General features: G+C 39.6%; 3 protein-coding genes across 3 annotated transcripts in view; 2 read left to right on the forward strand and 1 right to left on the reverse strand.

Moving 5' to 3' along the window:
* The window catches only part of LOC311083523 (cytosolic phospholipase A2 gamma-like), a 251,611-nt gene that overhangs the window by 21,509 nt on the left and 204,821 nt on the right, over positions 1-25,281 (reverse strand). The window lies entirely within an intron of this gene.
* On the forward strand, positions 2,714-18,186 carry LOC311083040 (cytosolic phospholipase A2 gamma-like; the record flags this gene model as incomplete). Its single annotated transcript, XM_084114290.1, has 14 exons — positions 2,714-2,809; positions 12,808-12,833; positions 13,001-13,109; positions 13,207-13,349; positions 13,475-13,676; positions 14,038-14,140; positions 14,219-14,359; positions 14,754-14,819; positions 14,911-14,967; positions 15,641-15,769; positions 16,337-16,414; positions 16,491-16,645; positions 17,786-17,951; positions 18,029-18,186. The coding sequence occupies 14 exons, from the start codon at positions 2,714-2,716 to the stop codon at positions 18,184-18,186; spliced, it is 1,629 nt and encodes a 542-aa protein (XP_083970416.1).
* The window catches only part of LOC311083525 (cytosolic phospholipase A2 gamma-like), a 138,597-nt gene continuing 138,587 nt past the window's right edge, over positions 25,272-25,281 (forward strand). Inside the window, exon 1 of the mRNA XM_084115113.1 lies at positions 25,272-25,279. The gene's annotated coding sequence lies outside the window, so the exon portion shown is untranslated. The remainder of the gene's footprint in view (positions 25,280-25,281) is intronic.

A 25,281-nucleotide genomic window follows, 5' to 3' on the forward strand; every position in this document is an offset into this window, starting at 1 on the left:
GGAATTCCAAACCTGCACACATCAACGCACATAACTATAGAACCCGTTATTAATGCGCATCTGAACGCCATCAGCGTTTCTCACAGGTTCGCGTTTAAAGTCTGTGTAGAGAGAATGGTGTCGTCTTGGCGGCCCTAATTTAAAAACAAATGATCGGTGCGACAGAAGCAAATCAATCAAAACTAACTTTAGCTGGAAAATAACTTTATTAAAGAACCGCTATAAAGCAAAAACAATCTTACGTTAAATTATACATTTATCTCTGTAAAGCTGCTTTGAGACAATCTACATTGTTAAAAGCGCTATATAAATGAAGATGACTTGACTTGACTTGACTTGACCATGGTCACACTAACCTAAATTTGTCCTAAAATTTAAAAATAATTGCATGGGTTTTCATCCAACCATATTTATTTAAAACAATCTGTCCAACAATTTTAATCAAACAATAATGTGATGCTTTTCAACCACAGACAGTGAAGAAAGCTGCTGAGACGTCCAAGAAACTGAAGATCCCTTTCCCTGAGGTCAACGTTCCCAATGGACACTCCGAGAAACCAAAGGAATTCTATGTGTTCAAAGGCCAAAACACTCCAACCGTGATACACATCCCTCTCTTTAATGTGGTCAACTGTGGAGGCAAGTTAAATTCTTAATGTCCTGAATAAGACTGAAATATCAACTGTGTTCTGATTTAAGTGTGTTAATGTTTCTTCAGATAAAATTGAGGAATGGAGGAAAAAATATAAGACTTTCAAGGTTCTTACAGCGCTGAGATGATCACTGATCTTATGGAGGTCGCTGGAAAAAACATCACAAACAACAAAGACAATTTGCTGGAGCAGATTTATCTGGCCATAAAAAAGCACAAATAATGAATGATAAATGTCTGTGGTGTCCTCACTGTTTGTTTTAATGCAGCTGATCCGTATAATACCATAACACAGACTGAATTACAACTATGATTGTTGATTAAAATATTGTATTACTTTGCTTCTGTTCCAATAAATTTATTAATAAATCGTTGTCTTAAAATAAAGGTTTTGTCCTGGTCATTTGATATCAAACAGCACAAATGCTCATTATTATGAAACTGATAGTTGTGGTCCTGGATGCTGATTGGACAATCCACAGTTCAAGTGTACAAACTCATAACCCTTTATATTTTACCTTTTTTCTAGTATTTTGGACATTCGGTATTGGGTGCAGCCTCTCTCTCACATACACAAACCCACACACACATGATGCTGGGATGATATATTTTATATAATGTTGGCCTATATAAAGGACAAAACGTGAAGATGAAATGATAATGGACAAAGCATTTGATGTCCACAAGAGGGCAACAAAGTCCAACCTTCTCTGCTTGGAATGGCAGTATTTAGTTTTTTTCAATTGCTAACATATTTGCTAACATAATCTGTAGTCCCATTTCCAAAACTCTTCTCACATTCAGCGAAACAGGACCAATCTGTGAATCATTTTTATTGCTTTCACACAAAATGCGTTCAATGACCACATTTCCCAAAATATAAGAACACTTTTGTCATTCATACTTTACCATCTGCAAAACATGTCTAGTTTTGTTTTTTGTTTCACATCTTATTTAGCAGTTTAGTCAGTCATATTTCCTGTCTTGTCATGTGATTCCCTTGCCCTGTGTGATCCTGCCATGTGCCCCCCTTGTCATGTGTCCTATGTTGTCATTGGTTCATTGTTTCATCATGTTCACAGGTGTGTCTTGTCAAGTCTTTAGTCTCTGGCTGAATCTGAAATCGCTCCCTATACCCTCAAATAGTGCGCTATTTGAAGGGACAGCCATTTGTAGGGTCCGAAACCATAGTGGACGTTATATTGAGTGCACTCATTCAATCCCACAATGCACCGCAATAACGAGTGTTGGCTACAACCGAAATCAGAATGATGATAAACTCTGTGCATTTCTGCAGAAATTATATTGAAAATTTAGCAGAATATTTACAATGAAATTAAATAATATTGGTTTGGAATGATTTTGTCTGGAAACATGGATCAAGAATTTTTCCCCAAGAATTGTTGGGGAGAGACAGGGAGGACTAGAACCTCACCGAAATGTATATCCATCCATCCTTTACATACATTTTCCAAAGGGCTTGTTCTGTCGGGTCGTGGGGAGGCGGGAGTCTTACCCAGCGTCTCGGGTCGTAGGCAGGGAAACGCCAGTTACGTATATAACTGTGGTTCTGTGTATTCCTCCTGACCGCCAGAGGCAGTACAAAGCACTAGTGGATGACGCATATCAACACAGTCATGAGGAATGCCACCCACCTGCAAACATCAGGGTTGCTCCAGAAGGATTGCAGAACTCACATAATGGGAAACAGTCACGTTAACCTTGTAGAACCGCCAGAAGACCAGGTAGCAGCTTTGCAGACATCTGCCAAGGAAACTCCCCGTAAAGCGTCCCAAGACGAAGACAAGGCCCTAGTGGAGTGACAAGGAACACCCATGGTAAGGGTCGATTAGATTTATTATTCACCAACTTTATCTTCTCGACAATCCAGCGTGATGGTCTCTGTTTGGACAAAGGTGCACCTTTGCGTACCTCACCATAACAGACAAACAACTGGCTGGATTAGGCCGAAGAATGACCCTAGAATCCTCTGGTAACCAGCGTAAACACAATTCACTCACTGACAAGATATGAAGTTCACCAACACGTTTAGTGGAAGCAATGGCCAACAAAATAGACACTTTTAAGGGCAAACACGTAATATCCGCAACAGCCACAATGGCTCAAATGGTGGTGTGCAAAGGTACTCTAGAAGCGGTAAGTCCCACACAGGAAAAGGAGTAGAACAAACAGGCTTTAAATGCCTCGCTCCCTTCAGAAAACTACAAACAAGGTTATGAGACCCCAGGGAAGTACCAGCAACCGGGCCGTGATAAGCAGATATGGCAGCAACATAAACTTTTAAAGTGGAGCCCGCCCTGTTATCATCTAAAAGATGCTATAAGAAACTCAATACTGTCGGCACAGTACAGTGAACTGGGTCAATTCCTTGATAATAAGAAAATATCCTCCAACGAGCAGCATAAAGTTGTCATGTTGAAGGAACCCTAGCATTGCCAGTAGTGTTCACTACTGCTGGTTCACAATCCATTAACTATGATCTGGATCAAAGGGCCAAACCCAGAGCTGAAGACGAGTTGGATCTGGGTGCCATCTGAGAGAGAGAAGGTCCCATCTGATGGGAAGCTGCCATGGTTTGCCTTGTAACAGACTCAGAAGGAGACGAAACCATAGCCTGGCTGGCCATCGCGGGGCCACTAAAAGCACCCTGTGCTTGTATAGGAAAATAGTTTCCCACAGAAGTGGAAATGAAGGGAATGCATACAACAGGCAACTCGGCCACTCATAGGCTAATGCATCCAGTCCCAATGAGCTGGACTCTCGGCTCTTGCGAACCACCAGCAGCAATGAGTGGTCATTTTCCGATGCAAACAGATCGACTTCTGCCTTGCCAAACCGTTGGCAAATCAACTGTACTACATCCGGGTGAAGTCTCCATTCCCCCAGGAGCAGATCCCTGGTGTAAGGGTGGATTTCCTGCAGGGGTTCAGGCTGCAAGACTACCGAATGACTAAAGAAATGTTGCCAGAATTATGTAAAATGCTACCAAAGAGATAGATAGAGTAAAAGACAGAAAAGAGGAGGCTAAGAAAAGATTGCCCCAAGGAAGAGAGACAGAGAATCAAAAGAGACAGAGCAACAGTTACAATCTTCTTTTATCCTTTCCATGACCATGTGACCGAAACCCAAAATGTGAGACGTTCAAACTGATCAATCAGATAAATTACAACTTTCCCCATCGTACTAAAGGTGTGACAATTCATAGACCCCCGAAGTACACACATCTTGGCCTACAGGCCTGGATGACTATCAGTCCATCTGTGCTTTTAGGAACTCCAAATGGTCATTGTAAAGCTGCAAGAGACCTGGTGCTGCCCTGATGATTCAAATGAAAGACCGTCGACGTGTTGTCGGACCGGACAAGCACATGATGACCCATCAGGTTTGGTAAGAAGTGTTGTAGAGCTACAGTAAGTACACTGCCTTCAACTCCAGGACATTGATATGTTCTATGGTTCCCCTGGGTGACCAGTGACCACCAATTCCCCTTTGGTTCCAAGTTGCCCCCCATCCTGTAAGTGAAGCATCGGTCGTGATCACTTCCTGATGGGAGAATACCACCCTTAGTGGCACTCCGTCTGTCAGATATGTTACCCTTTTACAGGGTTTCAGTGCACGGACACAGGCAGGCGATGTCTCGCTAAATCTAGCCCAAAGCTGTTGCTCCACCTCTGAAGAGGCCTGAGGTGAAGCAAGCCCAAGGGGATCACGGATGTGGGGTAGCTAACGTCCACATTAGTTGCAGAAGGACACCATATGGAAGTTTTGTCCCCCTGACCAAATATTGTCTGTCCTCACGTAAGACAATGTGGCAGACATTGTGATTTGATTGAGTGTTTTTCCTATGAAGGTTATGGTTTGTTCTGGGACCAGATGACTCATTGTGTCGTTCACAGTAAGGCCCAACCTCTGGATATGCTCCAGCACAATCTTGGTGTTGTGTAGCTCATGTCGTCTTGTTGGGGCACAAAGCAGATAATCATCTAAGTAGAGCAGAATCCTCATGCCCAAAGAGGAGATAGGGCCGAACTCATACATCTTGTAAAAATATGAGGAGCCAGAGATAAGCCGAATGGTAGGACTCTGAACTGATCGGCTTGATTCGGAAACTCTGCCTTTAGGACCTGTGGCATCCTAAAAGGTGGTGCCTGTGGAACAGTTGTCGTGTGGCTTCTGACAACTTCATTATCTTCTCCAATACCTCAGAAACATTGGGGCCTAATAGATGTCCATCTCAAGCGCCCTCTTTACGTTCGTCCTAATGCCTGTTAGTTGTCAGTGGATTTGCCTTTATTTGGCGTTGAAAATGGAAACGTATTTAGACATGGAAAATCGATTTTACATTTGATTCGGTGAACACTTATGTCTCAAAAATCAAACAGGATTGTTTCACAAAAGTGACAGCCCTAATGGGTTTTATGGCAGGTTCCACCAATTCTTCATCAAGAAAATGAGAATTAGAAGCACTCATGGAGAGAGTGCTGTCTTGAACAAAATGTTTTTAGATTCTGTTGATTAAACCAATCTCCTTTTTTGTATTAACTCAAAATTTTAAGGCAACCAGGTAACTTACTTTTTTCTTTTTTTTTTAAAGTTAAACCGACAATTATTTTTTGCAGTGTATGCACTCACATAATTAAGAAAGGGATTCAAGATATCTGTCCTGATGATAGTGTAGAGCGCGCTGTCACAGCTTGGGAGGGCGAATCCTTGCAACTCAGGTAAACTGCACGGGACAGCGTGAAAAAAATTAAAAGCGAGAAAGCAAAAGAGGCTGGGCACCGAGCTGCTGTTTATATCCTCGCGTCTCGGTCTGCGTCATGACAAGACTTTGTTGTTATATTCTTCTCGATCTATCTAGCTGGTGCAGCAATTATCCACTAGTGCTATGCACTGCCTCTGGTGGTCAGGAGGAATGAAACAGAACTCCCAGGGCGGATGGCCGGTCCATCACAGGGACGACTGTTTTATGGTGTGCATTTCTAGACACCTTTAACCTTATTTTGATTATTCTCAGGTTAGGTAAAGTAAGTCAAATCTGTCCTAAATCATAAGCATCTGAATTTTCATACAATCCATTGGTCAGTCAGAAGACTTCTTCGTGGTCTGTTCAGCTCAGTTTTTTAGAAATCAAAGACTTTTGGCTGGCGAGCTTCTTAGTTTCAATTTAATACAGTTTTATTATTTACAGGTTAAATAGTTTACATAATGTAAACTACTAATGTATAAAAAACAAGACAAAACAACATCAAAAGTAAATCGTTTACAAGCGTTGTCTGTCAGAGGCATCAATGGCATGGCATCTAACGCCGGAGAAGCCATTTCTAAGAATCAGCGCCTGCCTTCATCTTCTCCTTTCAGCCTTTTATAGACCATCTGAATTCTTGAGGTCGTCATCTTTGGAAATCCCCTCATAATTCATCAGTCTTTTATAGAAAATGTATCCAATTCGAAGTCTTGAACTGTCAGAAGTTCTGGACATTCCTTTCGGACCTGTCTATATAAAGCCTTTCACTTCTTCGTCCTCCTTCTTCTGACTTTTTCTTCTTTGTTGCATTCTGCGCCTCGTCCTCAACACATCCGACGGTAATGCTTGCATTTTTCCTCTTTCTTCAGCAAAGCTCTACATGTTTTGTTCCTCTATGCTTTTTAATAAATGCTTAAAACATCAAGTGTGGTTTGTTTTTCTTTATAAACCATTTTCTCAATAAACAAGTTACATAAACATAACAAGTTTCAAGTGTGGTTGATTACAATACAGAAGTGTTTTACAGACAAAAATGTGTCAGGGTTTGGGTGGGTGGAAGTAGCGAGGACTGTGCAGAGTTGATGGGCTTTCAATGATAATAAAATAAAACAAAACAAAAGACACAACAAAAACTACCCCGACGGGGAAACCAAGACAGACTTGACTTGAACAACTAGATTTGGCTTATCTTGACAGAACCAGGGAAACACACGGTGAACATAAGACAACAAACCAGCACAGGACTGCAAACACATGGAGAATAAATAGGGAGCAATCAAGGTGAGGGAGGACAGATGGGGCAAATGAATCAGTAATCAGGTAACAAGATGAGAAGGGCTAGACAACTGACAGGAGAGCACATGGCACAAGAAAACATACATGACAAGCCATGTGCTCACACCAAACATGACTTGAACACAAGCACATGGCCAGTAAAACATATCACAGTGCTCTCAAGTTTTGAAGACAGGCAAGAGTGACTCCTCCTCTAATGGGCCTACCCCTTTTCGCCACCTTCTCTGGGCCAGCATCCTCTAACCTGGCCTTTTTAGGGGACTTTCCTCTCAGAGTGAATGAGAGGATGCTTTTTACCTGACATCTTTGAAAGACAGATGCAATGATTAATGCATCCATGGCCAGGATATAATTATAAATTTTGACATGATTTTAAAAGTGACCTATAAAATCGACTATGCAATACACTTTAATTTATTTAGTGGTAATAAAATTAAGCCTATTTGGAGAGAGAGATGTTTATAATGTGACAATATGTCAGTCATCGTGTGATAACGAAAATATGACTAGGCCTAGACTACTTGTTCTGAGCAGGTGTTGTCAGTGAACAGGCTGTAAAACTGTTGGCTAAGTCACAGACACTCATGAAAAACTGATGCTAATTATCTGGGAAACATTCTCTAACAGCAGTCTGTCACAGTGTCTGGTTTGTGTTTCCCTGGGTAACCACTAGAGGTCCTTGTCCCCCACAGTGTCATTCTCTCATGCACTACATTTCCAATCATCCTGTTCTGTCTAATCATTGATCATTGCACACAGCTGTTTCCCGTCACCTTGTTAGTATCTGTGTGTATATATACCCTGTTTGTTTCAGTGTTTGTCACGGAGTCCTTGTTTAATGTCATATCACTTCTGTAGTTCTGGTTTGTTGGTTTTCTTGTTTTATTCTTGTCTTTTGGATTGCTTGTTTGGTTTTGACCCTTGCCTGGACTGGTTTACGATTTCGGATTACCCAATAAATACTGCACTTGGATCTGTTTCATCTGTGTGTGGATCATGACACAGTCAAGTTGTCACTGTTTGTGTCAAACAGTTGTGAATTTGTAGTAACATTAAAACAGGAGATCATGACTTACTCTGTGCTCAAAGTGATGCTCAGTGTGGTTTCCTCCGTGGGTGAACGAAACTTTCTGGAGACGTTGTAGCAGAATCACGTGAAAAATTCCAGGATATGCTTTTTTTTCATTGGTTGTTGCATTAAATCTTACCCAAATACAATAGTGCTATTTTCTGATTGGCTATTGTGTAGTCCCTTTCTTTTTTTTGATTGGCTGATAAGTGGCAGGCTCGACTAAGAATTCCAAGGGAGACACGCTTGATTCCTGCCGGTTCGATAGTGAGAGCGGCGCGGCCAGAGGAATTTGGGCCACTGCGGCATATTAAATATATTATAAATAGTTTTTCCGCGTGAGGAATACAATGTGGTACAGGAGTGCGTGACAAAAGACCGAAATGAGTGACTGTCACGCTCAATGCATGACACTTGAGAGCCCTGATTACAGGAGCACACTTTGTGCTATTTCTGTCATGCAGAACCATGCACACAGTAGCCTATGCTTGCTTTTATGTTAAATTAACAGTGGTTTGTGAATGTTTATGCTTTGCTAATAATTTGTCACCATCATTACAGGTGTTTTATTTACCTTACTTGTGAGCAACACCAAGCCACAGCAGACTACAGCGCTCATGACCCTAGTCACTTGTGGTTGGCCTGACCATGCGTCACTCAGAAAACAACAGGCCAATCAGAAGAGAGGCTCATGAATATTAATTAGACAGGCCAAAATCGACCTGTTCTTGGTGGAGCTCCTGAGAAAGGAGCTGTAAAAATATATTGAGATGGTTTTTGGTACTTATACCGCCAAATATATATTCTTAAGGACATCAAAACCAAAAATAAAACTCCAGAAAGGTGAACAATATCATGGGACCTTTAAATGGAAACTGTGGTACGTTGAACACCTTGTTCTGATGACGCAAGAGTTGAAACTATGGCAGCTGAGAAGGACATTCTTTGTGGTTTTTTTTTTTTTTGAAGAATTTCCGGAGCCTGATAAAATTGGTATTGGTACGTGTTTAATACTGTAAAATATGCTCAATGTTACAGTCATTGCCCTTGCCATCCAACATTTGCCTCACATTTCAGGATGAAAAGACAAAAATTTCAGGTGAAGTGTCATGATCTATATGACTGTATTATTTTTTTATTGTGAGTAGGCCTATTAGGCTTATCATTATTGCTGATTACTGTTGATATGCTATATTTCTACTATAAAACTCTTACGACAAACATGTCTTCTAATATCTTCAATTGTTGTGTATACCGAGCTGCAGGACACATTTGTAAAAACTTTACTTGGACCCATTGTGCGAGCTGTCTCTTTAACACCACGTGGTTTATTTATATGTTGCTGCTGATTGGTTGCTACACATTTTTGACACACCCACCAAACAAGAGAAAACGTGCATCTCAAACCCCGTTTCACACCGTTTCCAGAAACTTAGCAAAACTGTCACGGTTGTTGAATGCATTGTTTCCTTCTTGCCTCGTGTCGTTGTAGTTTATGTGTGAGTGGGCGTTGTCCCGCTCACGTGTCTGTCAGCGCTCCAGCTGATCATCATCATCATCACAATCACTGTTCACAGCTGCGATTCATTTCCATTCCCTATATATACTCACACCATTCTCTGTTCCAGTGTCGGATTGTTTGTTGAGGTCCTGTGTTTGCCGTGTCTGTGTTCGCCTGCCTTGTCTTCCTGCCGTTCTTGTTCTTCGTCATTGGGTTCACCGCACTCCAGCACCGGGATCGGGATTCATCACCGTCACAGCACCAGCGCACCACAGACCATCAAGTCCCTGCACGAGCCTGAGTCGCCGCCCTCCGTTGTTCTGAACTGTTTGTCTGACCTTTTTGAGCTTAATAAACACTTTTGAGAACCTGCAACTGTTTCCAGTTTTGTCCGACCATGACAGAAACGTTGCGAACCGGTTTGAGCTTGAACGTGCTGAACTGTGTGTGTGAATCCACAAACCTGGAAGAGCTTCTGAAATTATATAAACAGGCTTTTTTTTAGAATGGACAATTTAAAAGATAAAAGAGAATAGTAAAGAGAATCAATGAATTATGAATCATTCACTGCCATTGTGAGAATAACACATACAGTAACATAATCAATAACAGTGTACTCAATCAATAAAAGTACTGAGTAGCCTATTTTAAAACACAATATATAGGCTAGTTAAGGGTATTACCAGTATTTTACAGTTTTTTTTTTTAAATTGCTTAGACACTAAAAGTGTTACTTGAGGCCATGAAAACATTCACTCATGTAGATAATCTTCACACCGTCTTCTACATTATCAGCTTTACACGCAATGTCAATTGTAAAACAAACTTTTAAGTACAACACAGTTACTGTATTCACTGCAATATTGCAATAAATATTGTATTGAATGTCTGTATATTCAGCACTTGCATACTGTAAAAATGCAGTAGTCTAAATGCAAAACCCAAAAGGCCAAAGAATACAAATGAAAAGCATGTTACAGTACACGCAAAACATCTGCAAAATACAAAGTGTAAGAAATTAGTTTGCCCCGACCACAGCTTCCACTCAACGATGTGTATTAGAAAATGCTTCTTCCCTAAAAAGAGCTTAATTATCATAGAGACATTTCTTCCTGTTCTCAGTAATATGTAAATAGCACCGGAGTGATACTATATGATGGGCCATAGAGAACCGTCCTGTTCTCAATCAGAGACATGAATATCATTACCAGAGACAATCTCATCTCATCACCTTAACATTCGTGTGTTCCCATCATCTGAAAGAATACGTGTTTAGAGTTTAGCAAAAAAGAGTGCATGAGATTTGCAATAACTGCCTGAACTTTGAACAGAAAGAGTGATTTATTCTGCAAATGTGTTTCGGTTCAGAGAATGGAGTTGTGTGTCTTATAGCAATTGTGAAAAACTGTACCATTAACATGAACTAACAATGATCAGTGCTTCTAAAACATGTAATTAATCTTATTTACTCTTAATCTAATACGTTTACTAAAAAAATATTAAAATCAAAAGTAGCATCTGTTAATATTATTTAGACACAATTTCTGAAACTATATGCCGGGCTCCATTTTTCTAAACTCTTCACACAAAACCACAAAACACACACACCATGCAAAACGTCACACATCTCTTGCAAAAGCAAAACACTTCATTCAAAACTGTTTTAACTCTTCTAAAAATGTAGTCTAGTAACTCTACACACACACATCAATGATTAGCCACATATACAAGCCAAACAACAGATGTGAAAAATGTAAAACATTCTCTTGTGTCTTTTGCTTCAGTGTGCAGTGAGTGTACAGGAGTTTGTCACACACACACACACACACACACACACACACACACACACACACACACACACACACATGTGAACAAATACAGTGTATGTATGGTAATGAACAGCTAATGAACTGAACTGACTTGAGCTAAATAATAACTCTATTGGCTTGTTAGCGCTGCTTTACAGCAGAATCTGAATACTATTGTGAAGCTGCTTTGAAATAATTTGTATTGTGTAAAGCGCTTTAGAAATAAAGTTGACTTGACTTGCATATTCAGTAAATATTTACAAAATAAAAAGAAATGCAAGGGTGAAAAATGTATTTGTTTCTGAAAACATTGAGTTTTGAAGTGTTTTCACACATGATCGTTGGCTGTAATCGGACACTTATGGACTTATCGCATATAAATATGGGAATATGAAAGGCTGGATGTTACAGATGTTGAAACAAAATGTGTTACACAGTTATTTTAGTATCATTTAGTTTTTAGTAACATTTAGAATAATTTTTTATATTTTCCATTTAAACTTTCTGTATTGTGTTATTATTATTATATTATATGTATTATTGTATTATTGTATTGTGTGTTTTTTCTTTCTTTTTTTATCCAGTTATAGTTTGTTATTTCAGTACATCAAGTCAAACTAAATTAAAGAAATGTTTCTAGCTGAAATAAAACATTTTTTTCATTTTTTATTTTATTTCAGTTAATGTTTATTTTATTTATTTCAAGTAATGATGATGTTTTTATTAGTTAACTATAACAACCCTGGTGAGATGTTTTGAATCCTGTTATCAGATTTCCCAGAATGCAATGCTTTTATTTCCCAATCCCCAAAATACTCCCATTTAAAGAGATTTCAAACCGAAACTGAAGGAGGGAGTGGCATCAGTCGTACAGCAGAACCAAACTAAATCAATATACGTGTTAAATATAAATATGAATACAAGCAAGTAAAATCACATTGAACATTATATGTATTATTTTATATGCATTATGTGAATGAGTTTACAGGTGTTTCTTCAACTTTGAACCTGTGGAGTTTTAGAAAATAAACTTTTTTTTTAAATAATGCATGTAATTACAGCTGTAATTTATCTCTGTAATCACATCTAATTACTCTGTTGATCTTTCCCTTCCCGGTGTGTTTGTGAGGGCTTGTGTGTGATGTCTGAGGGCAAAGTTTGGTTTTTCAGCAAGAGTGAATGGTTTTGAGCTATGGATTTGTGCTTACTGTTTTGAGAATACGAGTTATAGTTTCAAGAAATGTGTTTAAGCAATCGAGAATTTAATTTAATCTGTTTCTGATTTCATTTCATCTGCTCACCCCTCTATATAGTTCAAACACATACAGTATAAGCTTTGCATTTAGACGTGATATGTAAACCCCACCCTCCACGCCCATGGAAATTACATTGAAAACTTTCTATTCTCTGGAGTTCAGGTTCCTCAACACGTCTAGACTTCAGTTTCAGTGACCTATAAGTATAAAAGAGTTCAGAGTCCTATAAAAGAGCCTCTTCTGTCAGATCTGACAGTCGCTGGTGAAGTCTCAGGATTTTATGCTATACAAGAACAGTGAGTATATGTTTTAAAGTTACCAACACAAAACTGTGGCTTAATAATTGACATTTGAGGTATGACCATTTTTTTCAAAAGAATTGATTTTCAATGGATTTTCTCTGTTAGTTTTGGAATGATAGATTTTAACTTTAATGTTTGACTCTGTTGTTTTATAGATGGGAGGATCTAAACCCCAGGAAAGGTAATTCTCCTCAGACTCCTGTGATTAAATCTGTGCACTTCATTATATATATAAGTACTGTACTGCATCACAATTAACATATACAAACTGGATAATTCTGACAATAACTTTTCAAAAATAAATAAAATAGCTGTATTAATTCATCACTGGTCTGTCTGTCGTTGCAGTGAAGTGAGAATCGGACACTCTCTGAATAAGGAAGAGAAGGAGTTTGTAGCCAGAAGGAGAAATGATGTTCTACAAAGCCTGAAGAAACTTAAGATACGTTGCAGTGAGGTAATATTATACTCTGTTTATCTGCCTGGATATTTATAAATGGTGTTGTAGCTGACGAACATCAATTGTTTGGTCATATAAACCATGTGCATTTCAGAACAAAGTGCCAAACATTGCATTACTGGGATCTGGAGGAGGACAAAGAGCCATGGTGGGTTTGCTGGGATCCCTGGATCAACTCCAGAAAACGGGTCTTCTGGACTGTGTGCTTTATCTGAGCGGAGTCTCTGGATCCACCTGGTACACACACACACACACACACACACACACACACACACACACACACACACACACACACACACACACACACACACACACACACAGGTTGAATGTCATAAATGAGAGCTTATGTTGTTCCTCTGAAGGTGCATGGCCTCCTTATATCAGGAGTCAGACTGGTCCACCAAACTAGAGACTGTGAAAGACAAGATCGTCCAGAGACTCAGCGGTCCTGCAGTCAGCTGGGAAGAGGCTTATGACAAACTGAAGAAATATTACTATGAGAAAGACCTATTCAGCTTGACTGACGTCTGGGCAGCGATGTTCGTTACGGCAACTGTGAAAGAGGTCTGTAACTATTCATAATACAACACTCAATGATGTATGATCTTAATGAGCTGCTCACATTCAGTCTTAAAAAGTGCTATTTTTAGTATTGATATGAGTGTTTATAATGGCCAAGGAACCTGAAGCACAGGGGAAGCAATTCTGTAACATTCTTCTGATTACACATTACTGCAAATCTACATGTAGTGTGGTCCGAAAGTCTGAGACCATATTGAAAATCAGATTATTATTTTTTAAAGTTCCTAGCAGGTTGTTTTTACTTTTACACAAACTTGAGCTTGATTGTGACTGAATAAATTGTCCCAGGTCTCTCCAACACCAACATGATAAATAACAGCTGCAGAAATATTTTCCTCTTCAGATTGACGAACACACACTCTCAGATCATTGGGACCGACACAATAAAGACCCGTTTCCAATCTACACAGCGATCGACAAGCAATGCAAACAGAGCAAAGATGCAGGTGTGTGTGTGTGTGTGTAAGACAGACAGAGTTATTGTGTTTGTTTCAGCTGTTATATGGATGTGTTTCTGTCTGCAGACCCCTGGTTTGAGTTCACTCCATATGAAGCCGGTTATTCCCTCACTGGAGCGTTTGTGGAAACATCCAACTTTGGCAGCAAGTTTAAAAATGGCCGTAAGATCAAGAACCAGCCTGAGATTGACATGCTGTACCTGCAAGGTAACAAACTCTGTTTTAAAGGAGAGTTTATTCATATTTATAATATCAACTTGCATTCAGATTCTCCTTTATACATTGAATCGTCTAAAATGAATCAATCTGGGATTCTGGGGTCTTTCAGATCTAAATATTACAATTAGAATTGTTGAAAAATCATTTAAAAAGCAATTTCACCAACACACTGACGTGCTGCTTATCAACATAATCCTTATAATTTTTGCATGACAATTTTATGCATCAGTATTACGTACTGCTCCGAGACTTGGCTGAAGATCCAAACAGAAAATCAAAACCATTAGACGAAAAACCAGAAATTACTCAAATTAATATTTATAAAAATGATACATTTTTGTTTATTGTAAACACTTTTTACACTTAAATGTGTTTTCTGCAGCTCTGTGCGGCAGCGCTTTAGCTGATGAAGACGAGCAAAAGAAGTTTCTCTTGGAACGAATAAAAGGTGCAACTCCATTTGTTCTGAAGATTCAGTTCTGTTTAAAAAGCTGACAGTCATCAATTAAACTTTAACTCCATTTGATTTCCCCCCACAGAGTTCTTAAATCATGTACCACTAATCGAAAAGGAGATGGATGAGGAAATGGGGAAAGGTAAAGCATTACAGCTTTTATTTATTTATAAGTAGATCTTTATTTTGTGTCGAATGATCTTTTCATGAAAAATTTCATAAAAATTCATAAAAATTTAAACTCTTTAAAGTCCCCATGAAATCAATTTAAGTCTTTTGGCTTATAGTATGAATATGTTACAGACTGTTAGAAACTTTAGAAACTTTTAAGCTCCAAAAACAATGACAATTCACATTTAAAGATATTATCTTTCAACACTTATTCTCTCACTTCCACCAACATGGATTCATTATTTTGATGACTTCACACTGCACTTCAGCTTCTCCTCAGATTTTCTATCCAATCAAATGCTCTCTAGAATCTGAAGCTCCGCCCCCTACATTATAAACCGATGCTGAAGTTGCGGCTGAAATCGGTCACTTGTTCGCACATTTGCTATTGTCTACATGGTGAATGGCACCTAGGGGATAGGGAACGATTCAGACAGTGTAAATATGCTTTCCATTGGGGCTAATGAAGTCTGGTTCCACGTTAGTGTCACACGAACCACCCCAGCTCCGGTCCAGAGACACGATAGCACAGAGCAGATCATGTGATCGAACTGATAACTGATTGTTATAGATTTGGGGATGGAAAGCACTTGCATTTAAGACATTTTGCACTGATCATGTTTGTTCGATGTGTGTTTCTTCAGAAAATGCAAACTCCCCTCCCATAGACGAATGTTACCAGGTGCTCATGGATCTCGTGGACATGAATCTCAGGGTTTTGAATGGCAAAGATCCATCAGCCCATGATAAATCCATCAGAACAGCGCTGAACGGTAAGACTTTGCAAAAGTGTGCTAAAAAATGTATGCTTTTCAGCAACATTTAATGGTAAAACAAACTAAACTCTAACACAAGATACACAGACCTGCATTAGATTAAAAAACCCAATCATGTTCCCATCTTTTCACAGAGATCTCTGAAGGCCAACATCAGCTGAGTTTTCAAAAGAAAAACCTGAATCCCTCTGATAAAGAAGCTGCAAAACAGTATATGAAACAATACACTGTGGATTTGTTTAAAGGATTGAGTCATATCTGGCCTTTTAGTAGGTTGAACTTTCTTTACAATGTGTTGATTTGTATAATGTACTATTTTTGCCAGATTAATGCATAAACCGAAATGTGTTGAAGTCCATAAATCTTCCAATTAGCTTCAACAAAAAAGGTTTTAACAGACTGATGCCACAGAAGAACCTTTAGACATCCAGTGATGTACTTTAAAGCTTAAACTATAATGAAACCTCAAAAACTATCTCCAAAGAACCATATAGTCAACTAAAAACGTACACAGAATTTAAAAAGAATATTTACTAAATATAAGAACCACTGTATGTTTTACAGATATTTGGGCGAGTATTTTTGATTGCATGAAACAGTGGATCTGGGGCAGGAAATATGACTTTCTTCACAACATGAAAGGTGAGAACAGAAACTCATAGACAGATGCTAACTGGTAATTCATTGTGAATAATATAATAATGCTGTGATCCCTCAGATAAAGCAGTGCCCTCCACTCTTCTGAAAAGTGAGACGAGAGACTATATGGACGCTGGACTGTTTATCAACTCATCCTACTTCTCAGTGCTGAGAGAAGAGAGAGACATTGACCTCATCATTTCACTGGATTTCAGTGAAGGTGATCCTTTCGAGGTATTATACACACAGAGAATTCACTCATGGTTAATTAAAGGAAAAATCTGTTAGAAATCCTCATTTAAGCAGTGTCTCAGAATAAGGCGTTTGTGGTTTCTATGCAATGTGACGTCACATATGCGTAGGCCCCGCCCACAAGGGGTGACTGATTCCGCCCTATTAGCATAGACTCTGCCCTCAGTGAGCCATAGGCCTGTCCACGGCAGCTGACTGACTCCGCCCTATTAGCATAGACCCCGCCCCTCAGTGAGCCATAGGCCCGTCCACGGCAGCTGACTGACTCCGCCCTATTAGCATAGACCCCGCCCCTCAGTGAGCTGTACACAGTCTGCCATGTTTATCTCCTCACCAGAGCATTTAACAGCAGTATTCAAGTAAGAAACTTATTCTTATTAAAGCTGCTAAAGTTATTCAGTCGAGAGCAGTGAGGGATTTTCTGTTTTTCTTTTGCTGTTTGATTCATATTAACAGCATATATCGCAGTAGTTAATGTATATTACACTGCTTTCACTTTAATACACAGATCTAATACACATGCAGTTTATTTCCCTGTTTACGTTCACTGATATAACCAGCTGTGTTTGTGAACTCTTTTTTTGACATGACCTTGTGTGTATTTGACAGTTTAAGTGCAATGAGACATGAAAGAACTTAGTTTAATACTCACGAGAACTGCAATGTCACGTGAGCGTGACAGTGGTAGAGATATAATCAAAACCAAACAGACTTTTTTTTTTTTTTTTTGCACAAGCTGTAAAGGCTCCGCCTTCTTCTGGAAAGTGAGGCGGGGTGGACCAGCAGCTCATTTGCATTTAAAGATGCATGTACAAAAACAGCATGTTTTCCTTCCACTCAAAAATCAGCATTTACAACATGGTAAAATAAATGATCTGTGGAGTATTTTGAGCTGAAACTTCACACACATTCTGGGGACACCTGAAACTTGTATTACATCTTGTAAAAAGGGGCATAATGCTGCTTTCCCCCCTCATGACATTCATAGTGACCATGGTCACACTAACCTAAAATGTGTCCTAAAATTTAAAAATAAGTGCATGGGTTTTCATCTAACCATATTTATTTAAAACGGTCTGTCCAACCATTTTAATCAAACAATGTGATACTTTTCTACCACAGACGGTGAAGAAAGCTGCTGAGACGTCCAAGAAACTAAAGATCCCTTTCCCTGAGGTCAACATTCCCAATGGACACTCCGAGAAACCGAAGGAATTCTATGTGTTCAAAGGCCAAAACACTCCAACCGTGATACACATCCCTCTCTTTAATGAGGTCAACTGTGGAGGCAAGTTAAATTCTTAATGTCCTGAATAAAACTGAAATATCAACTGTTCTGATTTAAGTGTGTTAATGTTTCTTCAGATAAAATTGAGGAATGGAGGGAAAAATATAAGACCTTTCAAGGTTCTTACAGCGCTGAGATGATCACTGATCTTATGGAGGTCGCTGGAAAAAACATCACAAACAACAAAGACAATCTGCTGGAGCAGATTCGTCTGGCCATAAAAATGCACCAATAACGAATGATAAATGTCAGTGGTGTCCTCACTGTTTGTTTTAATGCAGCTGATCCGTATAATACCATAACACAGACTGAATTACAACTATGACTGTTGATTAAAATATTGTATTACTTTGCTTCTATTCCAATAAATTTATTAATAAATTGTTGTCCTAAAATAAGGTTTTGTCCTGGTCATTTGATATCAAACAGCACAAATGCTCATTATTATGAAACTGATAGTTATGGTCCTGGATGCTGATTGGACAATCCACAGTTCAAGTGTACAAACTCATAACCCTTTATATTTGACCTTTTTTCTAGTATTTTGGATATTCAGTATTGGGTGCAGCCTCTCTCTCACACATACATAAACACACACACACACACACACACACACACACACACACACACACACACACACACACACATGATGCTGGGATGATATATTTTATATAATGTTGGCCTATATAAAGGACAAAACGTGAAGATGAAATGATAATGGACAAAGCATTTGATGTCCACAAGAGGGCGACAAAGTCCAACCTTCTCTGCTTGGAATGGCAGTATTTAGTTTTTTTCAATTGCTAACATATTTGCTAACATAATCTGTAGTCCCATTTCCAAAACTCTTCTCACATTCAGCGAAACAGGACCAATCTGTGAATCATTTTTATTGCTTTCACACAAAATGCGTTCAATGACCACATTTCCCAAAATATAAGAACACTTTTGTCATTCATACTTTACCATCTGCAAAACATGTCTAGTTTTGTTTTTTTGTTTCACGTCTTATTTAGCAGTTTAGTCACAGTCATATTTCCTGTCTTGTCATGTGATTCCCTTGCCCTGTGTGATCCTGCCATGTGCCCCCCTTGTCATGTGTCCTATGTTGTCATTGGTTCATTGTTTAATCATGTTCACAGGTGTGTCTGGTCAAGTCTTTAGTCTCTAGCTGAATCCGAAATCGCTCCCTATACCCTCAAATAGTGCGCTATTTGAGGGGACAGCCATTTGTAGTGTCCGAAACCATAGTGGACGTTATATTGAGTGCACTCATTCAATCCCACAATGCACCGCAACAACGAGTGTTGGCTACAACCGAAATCAGAATGATGATAAACTTTGTGCATTTCTGCAGAAATTATATTGAAAATTTAGCAGAATATTTACAATGAAATTAAATAATATTGGTTCGGAATGATTTTGTCTGGAAACATGGATCAAGAATTTTTCCCCAAGAATTGGTGGGGAAAGAAGAGCGGCAGAAACAGGGAGGACTAGAACCCTCACAGAAATGTATATCCATCCATCCATCCATCCATCCATTACATACATTTTCCAAAGTGCTTGTCCTGTAGGGTCGTGGGGAGGTGGGAGTCTTTCCCAGCATCTCGGGTCATAGGCAGGGAAACGCTAGTTACATATATAACTGTGGTTCTTTGAATTCCTCCTGACCACCAGAGGCAGTACAAAGCACTAGTTGGGAACGTATATCAACACAGTCATGAGGAATGCCACCCACCTGCAAACATCAGGGTTGCTCCAGAAGGATTGCAGAACTCACATAATGGGAAACAGTCACGTTAAGGTACATGGAGACATTTTGGTTTTGGTGAACGATTGGTTAGTGTTATAAAAATGATTTACAAATGATATGAATAGCTCAGTTTCTCTTCCTTTTGGTACTACACAAAGATTTCCGATTAGTCGTGGAATAAGGCAGGGCTGCCCACTATCCCCACTTTTTTTCATTTTGGCGACAGATATGTTGTCCACTTTGGTTAGTCATGATTTATCAGTGAAGAAGTTAAATGTATTTGGAAAAAACTTTAGCAATCAGTCAGCTAGCAGATGACACGGCATTATTTAAAAAAACAAAGACCAAATCCCTCTGGCTATTTCTCTAGTTAATTCCTTCTCTAAGGCTTCAGGCCTTCAATTGAATTTGAACAAATGTGAGCTCACTACACCCCAATCAAGTTGATTCTTTGTTTAATATTCCGGTGAAAGAAACCGTGAAGACCAGGTAGCAGCTTCGCAGACATCTGCCAAGGAAACTCCCCGTAAAGCGTCCCAAGACGAAGACACGGCCCTAGTGGAGTGACAAGGAACAACCACTAATAAGGGTTGATGAGATTTATTATTCGCCAACTTTATCGCCTTGACAATCCAGCGTGATGGTCTCTGTTTGGACAAAGGTGCACATTTGCGTACCTCACCATAACAGACAAACAACTGATCCGTCCGTCTGAAAGAAGCGGAAGACTTAACATAGTACTTTAAAGCTTGTACAGGACACAGGAGATGAGACCTCCCCCCCATCTGTATCTGACTGATTGAAACGTGATTGAAAAGCAGCCAGATGAATAGACTGATTCACAAATTGCGGTAACAAAACTTTAGGGAGAAAGGCTGGATTATGCAGAAGAATGACCCCAGAATCCTCTGGTAACCAGCGTAAACACAATTCACTCACTGACAAGGCATGAAGTTCACCAACACGTTTAGTGGAAGCAACAGCCAACAAAAAATACACTTTTAAGGATCTTAAGGATCCTGCCACTTAATATCCGTAACAGCCAATGGCTCAAATGGTGGTGTGCAAAGGAACTCTAGAAGCGGTAAGTCCCACACAGGAAAAGGAGTAGAATGAACAGGCTTTAAACGCCTCGCTCCCTTCAGAAAACTACAAACAAGGTTATCAGACCCCAGGAAAGCACCAGAACCCGGGCCATGATAAGCAGATATGCAGGGAACATAAACTTTTAAAGTGGAGCCCGCCCTGTCATCTTGCAGCCAGATGAATAGACTGATTCACAAATTGCGGTAACAAAACTTTAGGGAGAAAGGCTGGATTATGCAGAAGAATGACCCCAGAATCCTCTGGTAACCAGCGTAAACACAATTCACTCACTGACAAGGCATGAAGTTCACCAACACGTTTAGTGGAAGCAACAGCCAACAAAAAATACACTTTTAAGGATCTTAAGGATCCTGCCACTTAATATCCGTAACAGCCAATGGCTCAAATGGTGGTGTGCAAAGGAACTCTAGAAGCGGTAAGTCCCACACAGGAAAAGGAGTAGAATGAACAGGCTTTAAACGCCTCGCTCCCTTCAGAAAACTACAAACAAGGTTATCAGACCCCAGGAAAGCACCAGAACCCGGGCCATGATAAGCAGATATGCAGGGAACATAAACTTTTAAAGTGGAGCCCGCCCTGTCATCTAAAAGAAACTGTAAGAAACTCAATACTGTCGACACAGTACAGTGAACTGGGTCAATTCCTTGATAATAAGAAAATATCCTCCAAAGAGCAGCATAAAGTTGTCATGTTGAAGGAGCCCTAGCATTGCTGGTAGTGTTCACTACTGCTGGTTCACAATCCATTAACTATGATCTGGACCAAAGGGCCAAACCCAGAGCTGAAGACGAGTTGGATCTGGGTGCCATCTGAGAGAGAGAAGGTCCCGTCTGATGGGAAGCTGCCATGGTTTGCCTTGTAACAGACTCAGAAGGAGACGAAACCATAGCCTGGCTGGCCATCGCAGGGCCACTAAAAGCACCCTGTGCTTGTATAGGAAAATATTGTTTAATGTTTCCCACAGAAGTGGAAATGGAGGGAACGCATACAACAGGCAACTCGGCCACTCATGGGCTAATGCATCCAGTCCCAATGAGCTGGACTCTCGGCTCTCGCGAACCACCAGCGGGAATGAGTGGTCATTTTCCGATGCAAACAGATCGACTTCTGCCTTGCCAAACCGTTGGCAAATCAGCTGTACTACATCCGGGTGAAGTCTCCATTCCCCCAGGAGCAGCAGATCCGGGTGAAGTCTCCATTCCCCCAGGAGCAGCAGATCCCTGGTGTAAGGGTGGATTTCCTGCAGGGGTTCAGGCTGCAAGACTACCGAATGACTAAAGAAACGTTGTCAGCATTATGTAAAATGTTACCAAAGAGATAGATAGATAGAGAGGGAGAGGGAGAGAGAGAGAGACAGAGTAGAGAGTAAAAGACAAAGAAAAGAGAAGGCAAAGAAAAGAGTGGCCCAAGAAAGAGAGACAGAGAATCAAAAGAGACAGAGCAAAAGTTACAATCTTCTTTTATCCTTTCCGTGACCATGTGACCGAAACCCAAATGTGAGACGTTCAAACTGATTGTGGCGAGCAGGACGAGGCCGAGGGCCGTGAGAGAATGCCGCGAGGCCGGTGGCATGATTACTAATGAGCGATTTGCAATAACTGCTTTGAACTTTGAACAGAAAGAGTGATTTATTCTGCAAATATGTTTCGGTTCAGAGAATGGAGTTGAGTGTCTTAGAAATTGTGAAAACTGTAACATTAACATGAACTAACAATGATCAGTGCTTCTAAAGCATTTATTAATCTTATTTACTCTTAATCTAATATGTTTACTAATACATTATTAAAATCAAAAGTTGCATCTGTTAATAGCCTATTATCTAGACACAATTTCTGAAAATATGCCTGGCTCCATTTTTCTAAACTGGACACAAAACACATACACAAAACACATAGCCTGGATATCCAGACCTAAATTACCAGGGTACAAAACACACACACACCATGCAAAACGTCACACATCTCTTGCAAAAGCAACCACTTCATTCAAAACTATTTTAAATGGAGTTTTTTAATCGTAACTCTACACACAAACATCAATGATTAGCCACATACAAGCCAAAATCACACACCAAAATCAATATACGCGTCAAATATAAATATGTACAAGCGAGTAAAATCACATAGAAAATGAACATTATATATGTGTTATTATTTTATATGCATTATGTGAATGAGTTTACAGGTGTTTCTTCAACTTTCTGTATTCTTCAGAAAATAAACTTTTTAAAAATAATGCATGTAATTACAGCTGTACTTTATCTCTGTTTTTTGTTACATCTAATTACTCTGTTGAACCTTCCCTGATCACACCCACAAACCCGTCTTACTCGTATCCCACCTCAATACTAGTAAATGTGTTTTGCAATACATAAACACAATAACTACATTGTACTTATTTCCTTATTTAAGAACATAGTAGTTATGCACCTGTTATAAAGTGTGACCAGTGTGTTAAATCGATTGAGAAAAACTGTAAAACACACTTTTCACACTTTATTTAGATGCAGAGGTAATGTCTCCACAACACAGCAAAACCAACCAAAAAGGTCTTTTTAATTGTATTTAATCTGTTTCTGATTTCATTTCATCTGCTCACCCCTCTATATAGTTTAAACACATACAGTCCCTGACAAAAGTCTTGTCGCTTGTGTACAAATTGACCTGAAGTGCCGCTGAAATATATTTCTAATCAAGATTTTTTTACAAGAAATGGCTCATTTTAATCCCAACAGCTTTTGTAATAATGTTTCAGTGCAAAACGAAACTGTCAAAAAGTATTCTAATGTTCACAGCTTGGTAAAGCCCATTGAGTCAATTTTTGCAAAGACATAAGTGTTGTCGCCTTGTCATATGAGCTTCACCTGTGACTAAAAATGGGTCAGTTAGGTCTCAGGTGTGTATAAAAACAACCCCAGTACACTAGACCTTCACATCAACTGCAACTAGACCTCTGCAAACATGCCTAAGATTCACCCTGAGACTAAAGTTTTGATTATCAAGAGGCTGAAGACCAGATCCACTGCTGATGTGGCAGACACCTTCAATGTGTCTCAGCGTCAAGTAAAGAGGATAAAAAAAACATTTGAAGACACTGGAGACGTTTTTGACAAGCCCAGGTCAGGCATACCCCGCAAGACAACTGCTCGAGAGGACCGTTTGTTGGCTCGAAAATCCAAGGCCAGCCCATTTTCCACTGCAGCAGAGCTCCACGAGACCTGGTCACCTGAAGTCCCTGTGTCAACAAGAACAATTTGTCGGATTCTGTCTCGAAATGGCCTCCATGGTCGAATCAGTGCCCAGAAGCCAGCACTAAACAAAAGACAATTGAAAAACTGTGTGGCCAAGGCCCACAGCCTGCTAAAAGGATGGACGCTGGAAAAGTGGAAGAAGGTGGATTTTTCAGATGAATCTTCTGTTGAATTACACCACAGTCGCCGCAAATATTGCAGGAGACCTACTGGAGCCCGCATGGATCCGAGATTCACCCAGAAAACAGTGAAGTTTGGTGGCCAGTATGGGGGTGTGCGAGAGATCTGCAGGGTGGAAGGCAACATCAATAGTCTAAAATACCAAGAAATCTTAGCTACCTCTTATATTCCCAACCATAAAAGAGGCCAAATTCTGCAGCAGGATGGTGCTCCATCGCATACTTCCATCTCCACATCAAAGTTCCTCAAGGCGAAGAAGATCAAGATGCTCCAGGATTGGCCAGCCCAGTCACCAGACATGAACATCATTGAGCATATGTGGGGTAGGATAAAAGAGGAAGCATGGAAGACGAAACCAAAGAATACTGATGAACTCTGGGAGGCATGCAAGACTGCTTTCTTTGCTATTCCTGATGACTTCATCAATAAATTGTATGAATCCTTGCCAAACCACATGGATGCAGTCCTTCAAGCTCATGGAAGTCATACAAGATATTAAATTTGGATCTCACAGCACCACTACTTAATTTGCTGACATATTTTTGTATTTGCAGTAAATTTGTTCAATTTCTGTATAGGCGACAAAACTTTTGTCTTGCCAAAATTTGACCTTTCTGTCTTGATTAAATGATAAATCTTTTTTCAGTGAAACTAATTTATTTCAGTTCATTAAACATCATTTGGGAGGGTTTTAGCTTTTCATATGAGCTATTTCTAACACCAATTGATTAATTAAAAGTCAGGTTAATAGCAGGTGTTTCTACAAAATAGATAAGCGACAAGACTTTTGTCAGGGACTGTACAGTATAAGCTTTGCATTCAGACGTCATATGTAAACCCCACCCTCCACGCCCATGGAAATTACATTGAAAACTTTCTAATCTCTGGAGTTCAGGTTCCTCAACACACCTAGACTTTAGTTTTAGAGTCCTATAAGTATAAAAGAGTTCAGAGTCCTATAAGTATAAAAGAGCCTCTTCTGTCTGATCTGAGAGTCGCTGGTGAAGTCTCAGGATTTTATACTATACAAGAACAGT

The sequence above is a fragment of the Abramis brama genome (assembly GCF_963993115.1).
Source record: "Abramis brama genome assembly, chromosome: 5".
In the NCBI taxonomy this organism is placed as follows: domain Eukaryota; kingdom Metazoa; phylum Chordata; class Actinopteri; order Cypriniformes; family Leuciscidae; genus Abramis; species Abramis brama.